This window comes from Squalius cephalus (genome assembly GCF_949319135.1).
Source record: "Squalius cephalus genome assembly, chromosome: 10".
NCBI classification, from domain to species: Eukaryota; Metazoa; Chordata; class Actinopteri; order Cypriniformes; family Leuciscidae; genus Squalius; species Squalius cephalus.
Window position 1 is genome coordinate 12489944 of NC_137131.1, and position 22476 is coordinate 12512419.

The following is a 22476-nucleotide window of genomic DNA, read 5'->3' on the forward strand; positions in this document are numbered from 1 at the left end:
AGAAATCAAAAATTATAAAACACATTTTTTTTAGATATACTGCATAAAAGGAAACAAAACAACAAAAGTGATCTGATAAAACTTTTCTTTATTTACAGGATGATATCATTATACAACATAAGGCAGAGAAAAATAGAAAGTGCAACTTTCAGAAGCCACCCCCAAAATATTTGCTTTTATAAATATCCATTTTCATGTATCTTACAATCTTTCCTAACTGTTCAACAACATATTTAAAATAAAACACCTTCAGTAAAAATGAGTCTTATTATTTATGTTTAGAGTTAAGAAAATGCCATTAAAACTAGCAGTGTCCCATTGTGCCATTCTGTCAATGATGTTTTGATGATCCCGGAATCACAGAATACTTGACCAGAAAGTATCTGGAGTGATGAAAGGCCAAACCTCAGCCTTGTTATTTCACACATGTGGTGAACATCATGGAGAAAAACTTCAGGATGGCATCTCTGGTTAAGGAAAAGAGAATGTAAGGCATTTTAAAAGATTTCTAACAGACTCATTATTCTAAAGCAGCCAGGTCCAAAAAAGCCTGTGCATGATTACTGCTGTCATTTACCAGATCTACCCATTGTAAAATAATTCATTTATAACAGAATAAAAAAAATAAAAAAAAACACATAATTTGTCAATGTCAATCTGTTAATATCTAATGATGTGCAATTCCAGACTAACCTTGCAAAAGGAATGTAAGACAGGCTATACCTATAGAGAAGAAAAATGTTAATTGATAAAATGTATGTCAGTACAATAATAAACACTGGATGCTGTGCTACTGGTTTAAAAATATACTTAAAATATTTACTACTGTGTCAATGGAAACTTACCATGCAAATGCAAGGACTTGCAGAATGACAAACAGCAGAGTGAGTGCAAAGATCTTCCACTGTGGTACAGAGATTCATGTTAATAAAAAGTTAAAATAATACTGTATTTGATTCAGAGTTGATATATACAATATAGATGGATTAGAACTCACCCAAAAAGCTGCACAGAGTGTGAGAACCAGACATGTCTATAGACCAAAAAATAATAAGTGGAACTCTTAATACTGGGTCAAAAATACTGTATCTGTAATCAAAATCTGTATATGCTGTAAATGGCAGATATCTAAAGGCTGCACATAAACTAAAATAATTATTTTTTTTCTAGTGTATCTGATTTGTTTTTGAGATATGGCAATAAAAAAAAATACTTTCACAATGAGATGTAGCCTATGTCCAAATTAAACAGGATATTTAATGAGAAAACAGAATGCAGCATGACAATTATTAACATTATTATTATCACCATACTCCCCTCTTGGTGACATTGTCTAAAAAGAGTTAATTGTTTCAGGTGGAACAACTTTTTTACTTAAAAGATTACAAGGATAAACAAATTTTAAATGCGCACAGATGAACTGTTTACAATAACACCAAGAACATGCATTAAAAAGTAGAAGAAGAAAAAAATACTTTAAACATGTTTGTATACAAAAACAGAATATATTTTCACAAGTAGATTCTGATTTTTAGTTTTATATGAGGAAAAAAGGAATAACTCACTATCATAACAACAGTAGCAAAGGCTCTGGTCTTGTCACACATGCGTTTCAGCTGTTTTAATGGTCCCATCAAAAACATTGTGCTGTGGGGGTGGATTCAAATTAAACAGAGAAGTCAGTATTGTCTCAAAGAGAAAATTAAAATAAAATAATACAAAGTTAGTACATTTAACTTGCTATAGCTTGTTGACCGACCTTATTAAGGAGCAAATGTTGCCCAGTGTGTAAAACACAATGAAGAGAATCAATCCTATTTTGGGAATAAATAGGCAACATACTCCCTGATAAAAGAAAAAAAGAAAAAGCTAGTTATTAATATAATGATACTTAATAGTCACAAAGTTATACCAAATAAAACCAGTTTCTTTCCTAAACTCCTGCACTCAAAATACTTGGATGTAGCCTACACAGCGAAATGGCATTTCAACGCAATACGCATTCCTGAAAGCGGGTCAAACCGGTGACACAGCCCTGCTTCTAAACATATTTCTCCAACTCATCGCCTATCCCTTCTCAATATAAAGGAAGTTACCAGTGTAAAATCTCGCTGATAATAAAAATAAGATTGATTAAAGTTTAAGTCACTGACCAGGATCGTGCACACTACTCCGACGACCATACAGGCGAGGAATCCTTTCAGGCGCGATCCCCATCCCAGCGTGGACGCTTCATTCGCCGCCTTGAGTCAATGGAACAGACAACTGAGATTTAGGCTACATGTTTTTTTCCCCTTCAAAATGTGAAGTTGGAATTGAATGTCAATATGTGCAAATTAGCGTCATATTTTAACGTTTATATTTTAGTTTAAATATAAAAGATCTTAATGAAGATTTATATCAGAAAACTTCCTCACCTGCAGTATATTTGTGTTGTCATTGTTTCCATCACGACCACTCAGAACCGCTCTGAGTTTGTCCATGACTGAACATTCAGTTCTCTGTATTAAATGAATCAATTCACAATAAATCCCAGAGAATGTGTTGTAACATCGTCCAGCTGGCACTCACTTGACATCACCCGTGCTCACCTTTGCCTTCTGGGCTCCCTTCAATGAACATTATCACATTTTGCTCAAGCACGCCACCTACCTTCTCAAGTGCACTAAAAGTAGCTTAGTATAGAGTATGGATGATGATAGTCGGTGGTTTTTCGTGTTACTGGAACACTTATTGAGAGACAATTTATTTCATTCGTCTATCTATCTATCTATCTATCTATCTATCTATCTATCTATCTATCTATCTATCTATCTATCTATCTATCTATCTATCTATCTATCTATCTATTAGTTTAGTTGGGTCTTTGAACTATTCAGAAAGATAAATATATGGAAAAATATGTGAATACCAGCACATGCCAAATACATAGCAATTAATACAGTCACTGCACACTGTAATAGACTAATAAAATATTTTATTGGAAAAAGTTTTGTTTTTAGAACATGTATTTATCAAGTCAAATTAAATTAATCAATAAATGCATGTGATAAAATACTATAATGTCAAGATTCCACATACAATGGTCAATCCTGTTTTTTTTGTTGTTTTTTTCGCCCTTGAAAAGAATACCATGGAACAAACACAAAAGACTAACTGAGGAATAAACAAACACAAAAGACTAACAGAGGAATTGAAATGGCTGTCAAGAATTGTCAAGAAAATACAAAAGTATCATTATTTGATGACTGAAAAGTGACTTAAAACCCCCAAATCCTAGGGGCATTCAAACATAATTATTTCAGCATGTAGATCATATAGTACCATTAAAAACAATATGATTAAAATATGATATTCCCTTGAGTGACAACATATAAAATACTGACAAGGCACACAAAGAAAATACTCAAATTTACACAGTAATGTGTCAAAGAGAAAATTATGTAATGCCAACAAATAGTCTACGTAATGACCCAAGAATAATCAATGCATCATATTTGATTGACTTAATCCAAACATGTATAGAAAAGAATCAAGTTTTAGCTAACTTCTCAGGGGTTGGTCCTGAGGTGCATCAGAGAAATGACCACAAAAAGATAAGACTGTTGAAACTGGAGTGATCGTACTGGGAACATGCAAGAGATTTAACACTATGGCTGTTGTGATTTACTCAGAGTCACTTGTTGCAATTTGATGAAAAAAATCTTGGGAGGCAAGACAGCCACTGTTTGTCATCTCTCATCTGCTCTTCAGGAAATTAAGACAAAACTAATATTTAGTGACAATGCCTCGACTGTTACTATCTATCTCTCACTCTCTGTTTCCATATTTATCTTTGGTCTGAGGCCCAAATGAATTGGGATGCAGGGTTGAACGTGTAAAGATGATAAAGACTCATAAAATCTCGTCTTCAGACTCTACTTCCTTGTCCCTTGGTTTCAAAAGCCCCATTTCCATGGGTGGCATCCTCCTCAGTCTGGAACGCACAGCACTGGAGGGAGAACAATGAAGGTAAATGAAAAGGAATTCAATAAATCTAACATACAGAAAGGAAATTCCATAAAAAATGTGATTTCATATGCAATATACATACACTACAAAAGTTTGGGGTTGGTGTGTTTTTTTTATGCTCACCAAGGCTGCATTTATTCGATCAAAAAAACAGAAAAAACAGTAATGTTGTGAAAAATGATTACAATTTAAAATAACTGTTTTCTATTTTAATACATTTAAAAAAAGTCATTCCTATGATGGCAAAGCTGAATTTTTAGCAGCCATTAATCCAGTCTTCAGTGTCACATGATTCTTCAGAAATCATTCTAATATGCTGATTTGGTGCTCAAGAAACATTTCTTATTATTGTCAGTGTTGAAAAAGCAGTTGTGCTGCTTAATGTTGTTGTGGAAATGCACATGATAATTTTTTTTTTCATCTTTGATGAATAGAAACATCAAAAGAGCAGCATTTATTTGCAAATATAAATCTTTTGTAACATGATACTGTAGATGTATTGTCACTTTTGATCAGTTTAATGCATCCTTGTTGAATAAAAGTATAAAACATTTTTAAAGTACTGACCCTAATCTTTTAAAAAGACATTTTATGTTCCTTTAGATCTAATTTAGGTTTGTGTATTTCATGTTAGAATAGATAGAATATGTTGTGCTCACCATAGAACAGACCAGTACTGTACAGCTACAGTGAACAATGCAAACGCGAGGTGCCAGCAGTAGCATAATGTGACAAACATAACATTGCCATGGTCTGTCAGATCCCATTTCACTTGACTGGGTGGGTACAGCACGAAGCCAATCTAGAAAAATACAAGAAAAAAATAGTTAAACATGGTGGGTCAAAGGGGCTGTTTACACCTGGCCACTTCATGCGTTTTCTGTGATCGGATAGCTATCTGATCGTGAAAAGACCAGGTGTAAATGCCCCCCGAAACGCATTCGAGACGGATTTGAATCCGATCGCTCAAACCACTTCAGGAGGTGGTCTGAGACGCATTCCAGACGAAACTGGACAAGTGTAAATGAATCTGGTTGTTGAAACCACATATGTAAATTTTACTCCTTCCAAAAATGCTAAAAAAAAAACATGTGAGAGCGTGTTATAGGCTATATGTAACATTATAGCCAGATATGACGACGCGACTGCAGTCATATCACCGCAGATGAGAAGCTGAGCATCTATTCATTAAGCCAACGCGCAAACTATCGCAAATCAAAGTGAAAGTAAGTCGCAGACGCTTAACACACAATCATCATCATTAAAAGTAGAGAAACGAAATGATCTTATCAGGGCTGTTGCCGCTCTCTCTTATTGCGGTCTTTGATTTTGACATTTTAGCTGATGATCAATAAAATGCAGCTTTCAGTGACGTGCACTCCATTAAATCTGCATATAGCGCGGGAATTGAAGATCGGATTTTAATCCGTTTTGCAAAAACACATTTATGTGACCAGGTGTAAATGGAATCGTTCTGATAAATCAGATATCTATCCGATCTGAGAAAACGCATGAAGTGGCCAGGTGTAAACAGCCCCAAAATGACTTAAATACACACACACATTATGTATGCACTTACGCACGTACACATAGGCACACACACTGACCTGCCAAAACCAGCTGCCCTGCAGTATGGTGAGAGTGGCTCTGAACAGTTCTAGTAGAATATTCCCCCTGTGGAAAACCTCCAAAAGGCAGATGAAAGCTTGTCCAAAGATGGCGTAAAGGAGAAGAGTGTGCACATGGACATCAAGCAGGTCTCTACCATGGAGATGATAAAGGAACAGAAATCCTGCAAGAGGCAGATGTGTACTTTCAATTTTATGTGTTGAATTATCACAAAAACTGAAAATTAGGAATTTCAAGAGTAACAAAGAGTGCTGAATTTAGGTAAAAATTCACACATTCTCTAACATTAACAATGCATGAAATCAATTTGAAATCAATATACCCTCATTAAAGAAAGCAAGACCCAACAGCATTCGGTCTAAAGCCAAAGGGGCGATGTCTGTGCTGTGGACAGTGAGAGATATGGCCCCTGCGATGGCAAAGAACAGGTACATGGTGGTGTGCTGCCAGTTCATCAGCTGCTCCCAGTGCTGAGTGGAAGAATCATACAGTTGAAACTTGGGCCCACCTGCTAGAAGCTGCTCTGCTAACATACCTGTGTAAATGGCAGAAGAAAAATAAATATAACATGCAGCAATTATGGGGCCAAGCACCTCAGAGGCAGAATGATGAGCTAGAAATCAAGGCAGAAAATGAATAAAGACATTTGAAGACGATTTTAAGCAAAATGGTTGAAAGCCCATAAATACAATCACTTGTAATGTGACCTAATTACTTTTGACCAATAGGTGGAACTGACACCAAATTGATCTGGTGTGGTCAATGTTGGGTGACACATTTTTTGTGTGAGATTTTTGGTCAAACTGTTCAGAAGTTACAAGCAATTATGTTTTTTTTTTCATATTTCGTGACCACTAGGTGGCACTGTGCCAAAACTGTACAGGTACCCTGAGGTCATGGTTGTCATAACCATACCACACTCCAAGTCAGAATATGCTAAAGAGTTGCAGAGATTTTGGCGTGCTCTTTGTTAAATTCGCTTGCATGTTATTCAAGAACAGTTTGACAAATCAACTTGATTTCCACATTTTTTGTCGCCGTGGTCTGAAGAGCATGAAGTGATGAAGATGAAAAGTTAATAGCATCAATGTAAGTGAAATTTTGGGAAGTTGGTGGAGCTAGAGGGATTGGGTTAGAGACTCCAAAATTACTGTGGTTCATATTCAGACTGTCCACTATCTATGTGCCAAATTTCACAACTTTTTACCATACGGTTCTATGGGCTGCCATAGATGCCTACGCACCTTCTGTGCTTGGCCCCTAATAAACATACTTTCATAAGATTGCTTACGGGGGAGCAAGTTAAGTAAAATAAGACAAAACAAGCATTAAAATAAGCTAAAACAAACTAAAAATCAAGATATTTCTTTTTTCAATGACCCCCTCAACAACTGTATTTTGTCTTTGAAGAATCAGGGTTCCCACTGCTTGAAAAACCTGAATAATATGAGGAAGCCATATTATAAAAGTGTGAGAAAAATTAGTAATGTAAATTAATAACTCTATGGACAGTTTTATGAATTTTATGAATATACATTTTTCTAGTTAAGCCAAACTGTAAAATATTTGACTGGCAAGAAGTAGTAGAAAATATTTTTACAAATCTTTATCCTTCATCCTTATCCAGTACACATACAACGGGAAAAGTCATGGAGCCATCAAATATTGTTGTTGACAGTGGCCTTGGAGTCAAAAAGGTTGAGAATCACTGGTTTTATTGTAAAACCTATAATTTAACAGAAAACTTTTTTTTTTTTACACCATTCAGTCAAGTTAATAACCCTATATAGCAAAAAAGAAAGGTTCTTAAAACCAAATTTATTGGTGATTTAAATACACATTTGACAACATTTATTTGTCTACATCTATAATGAAACCACACATTATATTGATGAAGGCATGGCGGAAACTCACCAATAATAGAAAATGATAAAATGACAGCTCCTTCTATGATTTCTATGCGGCGTTGTGTAGCTCGAGATGCAAGTCTGCCCGCACCAGCACTTTTGTTCCTGCGGGTGGCGTACAAAAAGGTCTGCTTCGCGGCCCACCACAGACCAGTGATCAGGAAGAAACTTCCAGGCAATGCATGGCCTTTAAAACTTCCCATGATTTCCTGGAAATAAGAATAACAATTGTATTTATTAATAATAAAGAAATAAAAACTACAAAACCAAAATACCTCATAATGATAAGTATATATATATTGACTTCGTATTGATACGCCACACTTTTTCATCCTCAGGACTGGCATATCAATACAAGATCTCACATTTTACAGGTGTGATATTATATTTGTGTTATTTTGTGATAACATATTACATTTACAATAAGGTTTCATTAGTTAATGTATTAACTAACATTGAACAAAACATTTGTTACAGTATTTATTAATCTTTGTTAATGTTAGTCAAAAATACAGCTGTTCATTGTTTGTTCATGTTAATTCACAGTGCATTAACTAATGTTAACAAACACAACTTTTGAATTTAATAATGCATTAGTAAATGTTCAAATTAACATTAATTTAGATTAAAAAATGCTGTAGAAGTCTTGTTCATTCTTAATTCATCTTAACTAAAGTAGTAATTTAGTAGGGCTGTCAAACGATTAATCGCATCCAAAATAAAAGTTTGTGTTTACATAATATATGTGTGTGTATATACATAATGTATGTGTGTGTATTTTCTATATATAAATACACACACATGCATATATATTTAAGAAAAATGTGTTATTTATATGTAAAATATTTATATATAATATAAATTATATATAATATAAATATATATACACAGTATATACATGCAAATATTTCTTAAATATATACATGCATGTGTGTGTATTTATATATAGAAAATAATTATACACCGTACACACAGATATATTATGTAAAAACAAACTTTTATTTTGGATGCGATTAATCACGATTAATCGTTTGACAGCCCTATAATTTAGTTATACTAATGTTAACTAATGAAACCTTATTGTAAAGTAAAAACAGATTTTGTTACATATAAATGTATTGCCTTCATGAACAAACAATTCCACACACTATATAGCAATGAGTTATATTAAACAGCAATGTGAGGATAGATTTGTAAAGCCCAAAACCAAAAAGCAGGCTAAATGGCAAGTTGATTTGTACTTGACTGAACGTTAATTTTGTGTTTAACATTTAACTTTAACGATCAATAAAGTCAATTATTTTAGTTTTTTATCAGTGAAAGTGATCAAAGCAGTATGTTCCTCCTTTTCTCTTGTCATAGAAGATGATTTCTGAGTAATATTTAATCAACAGGCTGATCAGTACTTGGCCTCAATGTCATTCAGGTCCCATGACAATCAAAAGGAAGGTGGTCATCATCACTGCCATTATCAGACTGTGTCCATGAGACCAAGACCTTTTATCAGATAAAAGTCTCCTGTTTACAATTGCTTTCAGAAAGAAATCTGAATTCAAACACGTGAAAAGGAGGCTATGCAATTATACTGCACAGACTTTATGCATCTGCAATACATATTTCAACAGAGGGTCTCAAATGTTGTTCTTAAAATTACATTTCTGTCATCATTTTCTCACCCTCATGTTGTTCCAAACCAATTCACCTTTTGAGAGTAAGGAAAGAAATTCATACAGACATGAGGGTGAGAACATTTTTATTTTATTATGCACTATATGACTATATGAAAATCAAGGCAATGAGTAGCATCTCTGCAGCTTTGATCTAAACACACTGTTTTTCAGGATGCTCTGCTGTTACCATAGAGACAAATTAAAGCTTTGAGAGTCTCTCCAGTGAAGAGGCCTGATCCTTTCATCTATTTATGGCAATATAAAGACGACATTATTTGGAATTGTACATAAAAACAAAGTCATTTTTGTCTGAACCAAAAAAAAAGAAAAAAAAAAAAAAAAAAAAAAAAAGAAGCCGCAGTGCACTTTTAGGCTACACACACACACACACACACAATAGGATCTAAAAATACATGGCATAATAGCTTATCCAGCAGGTTTCACGAAAAGATGACAAAAACAAATAGGCTTTTTAAAATAGTTTAAAACCTTACTTGAAAAACGATTCAGTACACCGTAATGGCTTTAACAACTTTACCTATAATGTTTATTGGATAGAGGTCTCTGTGATTTCACTTTTTATTGGGCTTAAGAGAAAAAGCCTTCTGGGTCCGTTATTTTATTAAGAAACAAAAGTGGAAATAATAACTTCATTTAGGCACAGTGAGTGGTCTGAATATGATTTAAGAGTTCTTACCTTATCGATTGACCAAATAATTAGGATAGTCTTGAAAAAAATAAGAAGGAACCTCACAGTCGACGTTTTTCTCGAGTGTCTGCATTTGATGCTGTAACAGTTCACTAAAAATGTTCAAACATCCTCACACGGTAAATTTTAGTCCCTCTTGACCATCATTACTTTTTTCCCAGCAGAAATTCACGTATCGACTTCTTTTCCACTTTTCCAGCTGTTTCGCAACCAGATTTGTGGGGTTTATCTTTTTCAGAGCGTCTTCCTAAGGGAACCTCCCATTCCATCAACGATTCGTTCATGAAGCCACTAAACGTCATTCTTTTCGAATCTGATTGGTTAGTTCACCTGTCAATCAACACTTGGTCTCTTTTCCACGTGTGCATTTTTTCTCAGACCGAAATTTGAGTCCAGTGGTTTAAGAAACTAAAAGTAGGCTAGTTATTAAAAATGTATAAGTGTATTATTATTATTTTGTTATGTTTTTACGGTTTTTACATATTTTGAAAACCTTGACAAATCAATTATTGTGAATAGATAGACCACAATTTCGGTCAAATTTGGTAGGCTACTTTGCAAGAAAATAGGCTACGCTTGCTAAACACTAACGTTTTACTAATGCTTTGGTACAAAAGTTGAATAATATTTTGCTGACATGCTGTTTTATAAGAACAGTATTCACAGAGTTTAATTGGGTTTTTACAGCTATTGTTTCTTTTATAATTGTACAGTAGGGCTGGACACATAGCCTACGTGCACAAAGGCACGGTCCCGCCTCGCAACGGAGAGAAGAACATCATCTCATCTGTATTTTCATTATTTATTTCACAGTTTATAACGTGGCACTCACTTACATATAAATTGAATGCATATAAACTAAATAACATCCTACCAAATCTATAAATTCAATCTGTTTTGTAAAAACAAAGTAATGACACATACGAAACAAAAATGTCAAAATAACAGTACTATATAAAAACTTTGCAAGAATGTAGGCTTGGTATTTCTTAATCCGTTTCAATTCTTAAATTAAATGTTAAATATTTAATTAAAAGTATGGTTGTACAAACAACATATTCTACATCTTTGGAGCTTTTATACATTTCTGATCATCAGAAACATCACAATACATTGGACAGAGTCTAAAACTCTCTGCCTCTGAATTTGGCATGTACGTTAATGGGTAATGCAGATGTGCATTTTGTGCAAAACACAAAATGTAAAAAGTGAAAACAAAAAGGTCATACATTTAGCATCCACAGTTTTCAGCCTAGACAAATATGTTCTCATGACACCACAGAGGAAAATAAGCAAGAAAGACAGAAAAGGAGGTATAGAGCTGAGGCTTTTGAGAGTCATATAAAGATGCGCATCCAATACTCATATATCTTAGACAGCATGTGCAAGTAACAGACCATATAATCATGCAGGATTGCTATACACTCGCCTGTACTTAATTTAAGTCTTAAACCCATGCCTCCACCCAGAGATGATGGTCTTGTTTTGTTTTTATTTACATATAAACACACTAAATCAGTGGACCAGCAGACAGACATGGAAAGTGAAGAAATATGGACATTGTCAGGGAAACTGGACAGGAGCAGAGGACCAATAGAGGGGCTCAAACATGGTCACATGAACTCGACAGGTGGGACATGACTGTCTCTGCCAAAGCCAACGGTTCTTTATTGTGGAAAAAGGTTCTTCAGAATATTAAAATATTCTTCACACTGAAAAAATAAAAAGGTTATTCCATGGCATCACTGAAGAAACCCATTGAAACCTTTATTTTTAATTAAATGCTTAGAATATTTTTTGTTGTTGATTTTTTTTTTTGGACAAATATACAGTACATTACTAAAACAAATAGACTAGTGTGTGACATAAATGCTAAAGAAAACAATGTTAAATGAAATGTTTATTCTCTGTTTATATGTTTATTCTCCACCAAAGAAAATACTTTTGTATGAATCTTTAAAATTTTCCATGACTGAGCAGTTTACAAGAGCCATAACGGAGGCATGATGGAACCTGCATGACAACTGCATGCATGAAAAACAGATCTGTTGACCTCTGAGGGGCAAAACCATGGCCCACCATTGATTTCCATTACAGTGGTGAGATTAGCCACCAGCTTATTTCCAGCATGTGCATTTAACAAGCTACTGTATCTTCACAACTGCAACTCCTGACATATGACCTGCAAATTCAGGATACCAGTTTCAGCATCCATAATTCATCCAGTCTAGCACCAAAATAACCCTAATCATTTATATTAACAGCTTAAGTTTTCTAATCCAAAATAGCTGTGTATTATTCACTGAAAAACTAAATTTGATTGAAAGGTCACTAATACGCATAACCATATTATGGTTCATATCATTATAACTAAAGAAAAATTACTAAAAGTATTTAAGACATTTTTAATTGTAATATAAATGACTTGGAATTTGAAGAAAAAAAAAAAAAAAAAGGTAACTAATTCTTTGCTTTGTCCTCCAAACAAGAGATCACAAGTTTCATTTTTAAGCAAAAGTACTGTGGAGATAAACACAAACAAAAATTGACAAATTCAAATGAACATGATTTTTGATAATACACTGAGTGATTACTGTTTAGTTGAACTACTATTGGTACCATGGTATACTTCACTGGAAACAATCAACGCTGTCTGCGTAAAGACAGTTGACGACGGGGCAAGCGATATTCCTCTTGTCCAGGGCAGAACGGTGTCTCCTTCCCTCGTTCACACGCAGGTGCAGAACTCCCACTACGTGGACGTGGATGCTGCTCTGGCCATTTTGCCTGCCCAATCTACAACCAGAGACAGAATATTCAGTGTCACAGCTGATACAAGAGCAGCAAGTAACAAGATAAACATGCACGCAAGGAGGAATTTTGAAAACGTTCATTTGGTGTTGCGTAAAACCTCTATATCCATTAACCCACCGCTTCAATTAACATGGGGTGTCTGGACTCCACACACTAATGAGGTTACACTTTGAACCCCACCTGCATGTTGAGGAGGAGGGAACACATGCGAGATAATGATCAAGTGCTATGGGTGTGCTGTACAAATGTTGGTGGGATGGATTTGGCGCTGTTAGCAGGCAACAGAGGAGAGAATTGATGCAGGATGTGTTTACCTTTTTATGAGAATGATGGCTGCAGTGAAGCTCTTTGATGCCACCCCTTCCATTCCTTAGTTCTTCATGGCAAACAAGAGATATGCTATCTGCATTACCCTACAAATAAAGCAGCCAAAATCATCTTAAAATATAATTATTATAGGGCATTGATGCACTTTGTCTAATACATGTATATAACTGTACTGTATTGCAGAATACACTAACACTGTACCGTTAAAAAAATTGATGTTGGTAAGATTTTTGATCAAAAACAGTAAAAAGAGTTATATTGTACAATCTAGAATAATTATTTTGTATCTGAATATATTTTTAAAATGTAATTTATTTCTGGCAAAGCTGAATTTTGAATAGCCATTATTCCAGTCTTCAGTGTCACATGATCCTTCAGAAATCTTTATAATATGCTGAATATGAGAAACATCTCTTCTTATGTTCAAAATATTTTGCTGCTTAATGGAAAACGTGATACTTTCTTTTTCAGGATTCTTTGATGAATAGAAAGTTCAAAAGAACAGGATTTATTTGAGATAGAAATATTTTGTAACACTATAAATGTGTGTCTGTCACTTTTGATGAATTAAATGCACTAAAAAAAATTCAAAAGCAATAAAATATAAAAAAACGCGGAAGCAATAAAAATTCTGTATTATAAATTTTAAGGCCAGACAAGTTTGTTGAGGGTTGGTTTGTAGGGAAGGACATGCCTGCGCACATATATTCAAACGCGCATACCTAAAGACTAAACTAGTAATACGCATGTGCACGCCATCAGCGTTCTCACAGGTTCACGTTTGCGCAGAGAGAACTTAAGAGTTTTCTGTTAAAACGGTGTTGTGTTAGCGGCCCCTAAGTTTAGCTGGACAATAAATTTATTCTAGAGCTGCTATAAAGCGTAAACAATCTCTGTTACTTTAATTTCCTATTACCACTGTAAAGCCGCTTTTGAACAATCTACATTGTTAAAAGCGCTATATAAATGAAGATGACTTGACTTGACTTGACAGCCAGAGCAGAGTCTGCAAAGCGTCATAAGAGACAGCGTTAAATTGCCTCATGTCTCAAACACATAACTTTACAATAATAATGAACATAAACAACTTAGAGCTCTGACTTGTACCACCTAAATGCTGCAGATTCATTTTAGTGCTGATAGTGTCGCCATAGAAACGCGTGAACATCTCCTGGTAGAATGTCACGGGTTGTTTTGGTTCAGGAGGAACTGTAAAAGGGGGCTGCTTTGTTTGTGGTGCTCAGTGACTGTTTGTCTACAGGTGCTTCTCAGACGGAAGGCTGCATCCCAGTGAGGCTGTGTCCAAGTCCAGTCCTTCAGAGTCCACCTCACAATTAAAGGAGAACTCCGGTCAATTTTAACATTGAGCTCATTTTTTGTACATTTGGAGTGCTGTCAATACAGAGAACAACTACAAAAATCGGTGTTGCCTACACCGAGTTATTCTATTTTTAAAATTTGCACCCTGTTGACTTCAATGGGGCAAGTACTAAACCTGCTTTTAGGCTCTTAACATCCTTGATGTGTCATTATAAGTGCACAGAAAATGTGAGTGATTCCTTCTGAGTGAACACGAGTGGATCTGACTGCAGTAGATGTAAAAGATATGTATAAAAATGATGTTATTTAAGCCAGCGCAAATACCTGTTTACATCCTGTTTTTCGGTTGAAGTCCAAAGTAGTCGATTGCCGAGTTCACGCGCATAGGTTTAGTTACCTATGATCACGCGCGTGAACTCGGCAATCGACTACTTTTCACTTCAACCGAAAAACAGGATGTAAACAGGTATTTGCGCTGGCTTAAATAACATCATTTTTATACATATCTTTTACATCTACTGCAGTCAGATCCACTCGTGTTCACTCAGAAGGAATCACTCACATTTTCTGTGCACTTGTAATGACACATCAAGGATGTTAAGAGACTAAAAGCAGGTTTAGTACTTGCCCCATTGAAGTCAACAGGGTGCAAATTTTAAAAATAGAATAACTCGGTGTAGGCAACACCGATTTTTGTAGTTGTTCTCTGTATTGACAGCACTCCAAATGTACAATAAAATGAGCTCAATGTTAAAATTGACCGGAGTTCTCCTTTAAAGGCTAGAATGAAACGCTATAGTAAGTGCGCATGGCTTCATCACACACGTTCCCGCCCCCACAGTCACGGCATGAAAATACTATTAAAACTTCATTTTGGAAAGATACTTTGTATTAAAAAATCTTTATATCAACTGGCCTTCTATTAATGCAATACAGTGAGTAACTGTGGTTTCCCAGTGGCTTAATTTAATTAATTTACAACAAAACAAAAGAGAACATTCATCACAGATAATATGTATGTTATCTGCGAAAAACATTATTTTTGTCTTACATTTCATAATAAACTCAGAAGAGCTCAGTGCCGACTCGTTTTCCATCAGTTATTTTTTGTGAATTGGAATGCAAAGGATACACTTGATGCATCCTTCAAAATGAGCCGAATGAAGGATGTAAAATGAAGATTGCCTTCCTGGGATCCTTTAAATTGAAACATCCTTTGACAGAGTTTGATGACGTGGCATGAGATATGCAGCCTTCAGAGGATGAATTGAGATGAATTGAATCTTCTGATTGAGAAGATTGACAGGCAGGTACGGACTGAATGCAAAGATTGGAAGAACATTTTTTTTCGTCCTTCCACAGATGATGTATGTACATTTTTTTTTTATATTTAGACCACTTCTATTAATGATTGCAATCGGGATGTGAAGAGAGTTTCAACCTGTATAGCAAAAAGTGTTTCTGAAAAAAATTATATCTGCCTTAATGTCATGTTTCTTTTTGTGTGTGGACTTTCTGTTTATATTTTTGATCATTTGTTCTGTTTCCCGCCACTCCTTTGTTTCTATGGTTACTGCCATTATGAGTTCATTTGTCCCAGCTATGTCTGATTAATTATCTCGTTTCTGTTTACTATTTAAGATGCACCCTTGCTTTCAGTATTTGTCTGGTCTCTGTTGTGTTAGTGTGTGTTTTCTCTGTCTGTCAGCGTGTTCCAGAGAGTTATTATTAAAGTTTGAGTTTGCAGCTTTAATTGGTGTCTTCAGTCTGTTCCTGAGATAACTACACTGTGACAGAAGACTGGACCATTAAAATGGATATAGCAGTGCAGTTCGTGCTTTGGCACGAAAGGGTCTCAACTTTGTAGATTACTCCGTGGAGTTCTGCAGTCTTGCCATCCTCTATCCCTATGATGACGAGACCCTCAGAACTCTATTGGATCCGGGCCAACTACTACCACCCAGTTGAACTCCCAGACAACTGAGGACTTCCCTGGAGGAACGCCATTCTCAAGTGTCTGGAAGACATGTACCCCCGATCCAGAAAACAGCCGACTCCAGAGCTTCGTTCCGTTATGGCCGCCATTCCCGAGTCTTGTCCCGTCATGGCCACCATGGAGCAGTCTGCCAAGATGGCGGCCGCCACCGCCGTGCCAGAGTCTCGAGTCTCCAGTCCCCGTCCAGGGCCCAGAGTGGCCTTCAGTCTCCGAGCTCAGCCCAGAGGTGGTGGCCGCCGTTCCCGAGTCTTGTCTCGTCATGGCCACCATGGAGCACTCTGCCAAGATGGCGGCCACCGCTGCGCCAGAGTCCCGAGTCTTCAGTCCCCGTCCAGAGCCCAGAGTGGCCTTCAGTCTCCGAGCTCAGCCCAGAGGTGGCTCCAGTCCCTGAGTCCTCTCCAGCCCAGAAACCCATAGCTCTCCCCAGGAAAATTTTAGGGAGGGGGTTATACGTCCCTGGCCATAGTGGCCAAGCCTGGCTACATCGGCAAGGCCACGAAGGCTGATCCGCCCTGGTCTCCCGAGCTGCAGGCTCCGCCCTGGTCTCCCGAGCTGCAGGCTCCGCCCTGGTCTCCCGAGCTGCAGGCTCCGCCCTGGTCTCCCGAGCTGCAGGCTCCGCCCTGGTCTCCCGAGCTGCAGGCTCCGCCCTGGTCTCCCGAGCTGCCGGCTACGCCCTGGTCTCCCGAGCTGCAGGCTCCGCCCTGGTCTCCCGAGCTGCCGGCTACGCCCTGGTCTCCCGAGCTGCCGAGACTGCCCTAGTGGCTGTCTGTTAACCCTAAGCTGCCCCTGGACAGCCTCCAGGGCTCCCACCCCAGTCTGTGGCGTGAGGATGTACCTTTTGGGGAGTAATGTCACGATTCAGTTTGAGTGAGGACTTTCTGTTTGTATTTTTGATCAGTTCCTATGTTCATCTGTTTCCAACCACTCCTTTGTTTCTATGGTCACTGTCATTAGTTCATTTGTCCCAGCTGTGTCTGATTAATTATCTTGTTTCTGATTGCTATTTAAGATGCACCCTTGCTTTCAGTCTTTGTCTGGTCTCCGTTGCATTAATGTGTGTTTTCCCTGCCTGTCAGCTTGTTCCAAAGAGTTATTAGAGTTTAAGTAAACTTTGCATCTTTAATTTGAATCTTCAGTCTGTTCCTGAGATAACCACACTGTGACGCTTAGTGGTTTGGACCTTGTTTTGGTGGGTATGCTGTTTTCACATTAAGTATGACAGTTTCAAAACCTTTTTGGTCCATTGTATGTGACATATGATCTGGCCTCTTACCCACCATTGATATCACCTTCTGGTTGTGGAAACGCAGCCTCTTCTCTAAGCACTCGGAGAGCTCTGGAATGGTGGTGATGTGACATTCAGGTCCCCCTACTTTGGTCCGGCTGTTTTCGTCTGAAGACACACGGCGGGCACGAGGGTGAGAGCGCACCTCCTTCTCCTCACGGCTCTTTAGGTGGGCAGGGGCCATGTTGTTAGCATGGAGATGGTTCAACTGCATGGCTTCTAGCTGAGACTTTTCAGTACAGAAACCAAGACAGAAAGAAAGGTAGAAAAACCATGACATATGAATGGGATAGGAAGTGATAAGCTACATATTCAAATAATCAGAAACTTTAAAAGCTAATTTAGTAATGCTTTCATTAATGATTATTGTTTGTTTGCTCATTTCGAAGTTGTGTGTGTGTGTATATATATATATATATATATATATATATATGTGTGTGTGTGTGTGTGTGTGTATATAATTAGACTATGTGCAGAAGGTTAACATATATTGCATGCACGTGGGCTTAAATGTAATAAATATTGCAAGCACACGGGCTGCCTTAAATTTAGTACAATCAACTTGTATGTTAAGGTCATTTTAACTTTTAAAAAAGTTGTTAACTTATTTTGATGAGTTAAAGCAATGTACAACATGCGTTGTCATAACTTATTGATAATATAATTTTTTACAGTGATTACATTTAAATTCAGAACAAAATTTAGATGCAAATCCAGATGTAAATGATGATGTCCACTCTAAGTTTTTATAAAAGTTAGCGGGAATAAATTACATTTATGAAATGACAAACCACGCTGCACAAAGTGCCATATCAAGTAACAAGTCGGCCTCAAATTTATTTTCTTTACGTAACATTTATTTTACTGTTTACGTAAATTAGGATATTTAAATCTAACTACATGCAGGAAAAAGTGAAGGATATTCCACTTAAATAATAGGGTCTGGTTTAAATCTATCTGGCTCACCAGCAAAACATGTGTTCTTTTTAGAATACTTTGCTGTCATTGCAGATTATTAATTTTCATCTGTTTTTATTTTAAATTAGCAGTAATCCAGGCAGCCATCTCACATTTTCTTTTAACATTCTTCTCTTCCGACTTTTTGGTATAAACACAGTCTTGCTGTACATTGTTTACTTAAGGAGGCTGTGAGGCATGAGAAAGAGTGTGTGATCCACTGATTTGTGGGGGAAGAGAACAAATTTCTGCTGGGTCCCCACCTCTAATCAGAGCACACTTTCCTGTTTTCACAGAGGTTCTCTTCCAAAACCCATTATGCAATATTTTGCCCAGCTTTGTTTTCAAGATCGACTGCATGTCAAAACACAGTGAAAATCCTGCCATAATCACACAAAAATAGTCCCCAATTGGACTTCTAGACTGGACTTTGTCAATGGATTCACTTGCTCCCAGAAGCATTAAAGAAATAAGGTGTGAGGCTGCATTACAGTGATTTTACCATGATTAGGGTTGCTCTTATTTTATTCATGGTAAAATCACTAGCTTACTCCTTTTAAAAAATGGCACTAACAACATAAAATACACCAGTATAATTATTCTAAACAATAGAATTTTTATAATTATATAAAAAAGTCATTAGTATAAAAATAAAGTTAATTAGTATTATTTTTATACATTTAGAATTATAAAATATGTATAGTTTATGATTATATTATATTATATTATATTATATTATATTATATTATATTATATTATATTATATTATATTATATTATATTACACACTGGTTCTACATACAGTCACCTAAAGGATTATTAGGAACACCTGTTCAATTTCTCATTAATGCAATTATCTAATCAACCAATCACATGGCAGTTGCTTCAATGCATTTAGGGGTGTGGTCCTGGTCAAGACAATCTCCTGAACTCCAAACTGAATGTCAGAATGGGAAAGAAAGGTGATTTAAGCAATTTTGAGCGTGGCATGGTTGTTGGTGCCAGACGGGCCGGTCTGAGTATTTCACAATCTGCTCAGTTACTGGGATTTTCACGCACAACCATTTCTAGGGTTTACAAAGAATGGTGTGAAAAGGGAAAAACATCCAGTATGCAGCAGTCCTGTGGGCGAAAATGCCTTGTTGATGCTAGAGGTCAGAGGAGAATGGGCCGACTGATTCAAGCTGATAGAAGAGCAACTTTGACTGAAATAACCACTCGTTACAACCGAGGTATGCAGCAAAGCATTTGTGAAGCCACAACACGCACAACCTTGAGGCGGACGGGCTACAACAGCAGAAGACCCCACCGAGTACCACTCATCTCCACTACAAATAGGAAAAAGAGGCTACAATTTGCACGAGCTCACCAAAATTGGACAGTTGAAGACTGGAAAAATGTTGCCTGGTCTGATGAGTCTCGATTTCTCTTGAGACATTCAGATGGTAGAGTCAGAATTTGGCGTAAACAGAATGAGAACATGGATCCATCATGCCTTGTTACCACTGTGCAGGCTGGTGGTGGTGGTGTAATGGTGTGGGGGATGTTTTCTTGGCACACTTTAGGCCCCTTAGTGCCAATTGGGCATCGTTTAAATGCCACGGCCTACCTGAGCATTGTTTCTGACCATGTCCATCCCTTTATGACCACCATGTACCCATCCTCTGATGGCTACTTCCAGCAGGATAATGCACCATGTCACAAAACTCGAATCATTTCAAATTGGTTTCTTGAACATGACAATGAGTTCACTGTACTAAAATGGCCCCCACAGTCACCAGATCTCAACCCAATAGAGCATCTTTGGGATGTGGTGGAACGGGAGCTTCGTGCCCTGGATGTGCATCCCACAAATCTCCATCAACTGCAAGATGCTATTCTATCAATATGGGCCAACATTTCTAAAGAATGCTTTCAGCACCTTGTTGAATCAATGCCACGTAGAATTAAGGCAGTTCTGAAGGCGAAAGGGGGTCAAACACAGTATTAGTATGGTGTTCCTAATAATCCTTTAGGTGAGTGTATATGCATATGTATGTATATGTATATATATATATATATATATATATATATATATATATATATATATATATATATATATATATATATATATATATAAATATAAATAAATAAATAAATAAATAAATAAATAAATAAATAAATAAATAATAATAATATTTTTTTGATTGTAGTAACATGCACAATTAGTTTTGTTATTCTGTGTTGACTGTAGTTACTGTGTTTGTCCAATGTATTTGAATTGACAAAATTTAAAAAAAGTGATCTCAAAATTTGGAAGTAAAACCCCCCAAAAAGCCAATGCAAAAAAGAAACAAAATATAATGAGCTTAGAATTTATACAGTGGCTAATGGATCATGAGTCTTGCACGTTCACATAAAGTACCTTATTGCAAAATAAGATGGATGTTAAAAATAAGTTAAATTAAATAACATTCAATAATATTCAACAATATTCCCACCAAGAGATATAGTTCATAATCCTAACAGTTGGCTCATTTTACAATGACTTTAAACATTTCAAATCAGAATTTAAAGTTGAAATTATCTATTTTATACCAAAATCCAATGTGGGAATTGTTCAGTAACATAGGCTTCATTCATGAGCAATCCCATTCCCTTAACACGATTCCACATGTGTGATCACTACCTTACCATGCAGGGCAAAGAGGCACGGCGGTCAACTCTGTTTCGGGAGGGCCTCCTGAAGCTCCTCTTTCTTTCTTTGTCGTGCTCCTCTCCGTGCCCCCAGTAACTGCTCATCCACTTGGTGAAGTTCCCATCATCGTCCTCCTCATTGTCCATAAGAATGGCGGGAAGCAGCCGAAGAGACAGCGTGAGAGCTGGTGTGTGGAGCTCTCTGTGAGGCTCCTGTCTCCTGGAAAGAAAAAACGGAGCAGGGTGCAGCCGGCGTAATAAGATGATCCAGCTGGGTCAGACGTGGCTGCTTTTCCTGCTGCTGCTGCTGATGTTGTCCTGGAGCCTCTCAGGAACTCTTTCGTTGAAGGCAATGTGCGGTCCAGACTCCAGACTGTAGACGATAGGCTGGGCTTGGCTTTGTGGTTGGTTGAAATTAGATTCCTCCAGTTAGGTGCTCACAGTGTGTGGGTGTAATTGCTCTGAGTCGTACCCAAAATATGCATGCACAGCTTTTTGTCGAAGTCTTTAAATAAGTGAATCCTCTGTAATCTATTTAACATGAGAGAGGGAGGGGACTATAGTATAAGGGCGGGAGAGAGGTAAAGTTAGGGAGAGAGTGAGATGGACAGAAACAGAGAAAGAGAGAGAGAGAGAGAGAGGGAGGATGGTGTTTTTTGGGTTGGTGCTCTGCTTTTAATCTTTCCATTACAGAGCAATGGGCCTGGGGGTGGGATGGTGGGAGTTAGTCACACACACTCTGTGCAATTCCAATTCTCCCATACTTTCCACTCAATGAGCACATCAAACCTGTCAATAATTATGGACTGCAGCAGGCGAGAAACAGCATGTGTTATGAGAGTCGGTGTGATCATGTATTTATACTTATACTGTCTGACAATGAGTAAAGTAAGATTACCAATCAATGCAGAATGGCATCTATCGAGTGCGATGGCTAGACTTTGTTCTGATCATGACAAATGCTTTGTGGTATAACCATTGGGGAAGTAATGTGGGTTGTATTGCAGCAATTTAATCAACAAACCAAAAGATGATATGGTAACACTTCACTTGAAGCCTTTATGTACAGTGTATGTACAGTGTATTAAATAGATATTCACAATATACATTGTCCATCCATCCATCCATCCATCCATCCATCCATCCATCCATCCATCCATCCATCCATCCATCCAT

At 36.9% G+C, this 22476-nt stretch overlaps 3 protein-coding genes across 5 annotated transcripts; all 3 read right to left on the reverse strand.

Moving 5' to 3' along the window:
• Positions 1-68: 68 nt before the first annotated feature.
• sft2d2a (SFT2 domain containing 2a) lies at positions 69-2616 on the reverse strand. Its single transcript, XM_079884471.1, has 8 exons — positions 2418-2616; positions 2154-2243; positions 1760-1845; positions 1566-1647; positions 998-1033; positions 846-904; positions 694-723; positions 69-467 (listed from the first exon to the last, which is right to left on the reverse strand). The coding sequence occupies exons 1-8, from the start codon at positions 2481-2483 to the stop codon at positions 416-418; spliced, it is 501 nt and encodes a 166-aa protein (XP_079740597.1). The 5' UTR covers positions 2484-2616; the 3' UTR covers positions 69-415.
• A 342-nt stretch (positions 2617-2958) lies between these two features.
• On the reverse strand, positions 2959-10196 carry tmem45a (transmembrane protein 45a). Its single transcript, XM_079884801.1, has 6 exons — positions 9915-10196; positions 7555-7756; positions 5963-6175; positions 5619-5803; positions 4671-4813; positions 2959-3991 (listed from the first exon to the last, which is right to left on the reverse strand). The coding sequence occupies exons 2-6, from the start codon at positions 7748-7750 to the stop codon at positions 3895-3897; spliced, it is 834 nt and encodes a 277-aa protein (XP_079740927.1). The 5' UTR covers positions 7751-7756; positions 9915-10196; the 3' UTR covers positions 2959-3894.
• A 538-nt stretch (positions 10197-10734) lies between these two features.
• Positions 10735-21828, reverse strand: lnp1 (leukemia NUP98 fusion partner 1). Of its 3 annotated transcripts, XM_079884088.1 has the most exons (5): positions 21298-21785; positions 17661-17897; positions 13055-13153; positions 12546-12722; positions 10735-11638 (listed from the first exon to the last, which is right to left on the reverse strand). In XM_079884088.1, exons 1-4 carry the CDS (start codon positions 21445-21447, stop codon positions 12570-12572), a joined length of 639 nt encoding a protein of 212 aa, XP_079740214.1. In that variant the 5' UTR covers positions 21448-21785; the 3' UTR covers positions 10735-11638; positions 12546-12569. The 3 variants fall into 3 exon arrangements, with proteins under 3 accessions (XP_079740214.1, XP_079740213.1, XP_079740215.1); XM_079884087.1 differs by lacking the exon at positions 10735-11638 and having other exon boundaries at positions 12379-12722; positions 21298-21828; XM_079884089.1 differs by lacking the exon at positions 10735-11638 and having other exon boundaries at positions 12379-12722; positions 17661-17831; positions 21298-21576.
• Positions 21829-22476: the final 648 nt, after the last annotated feature.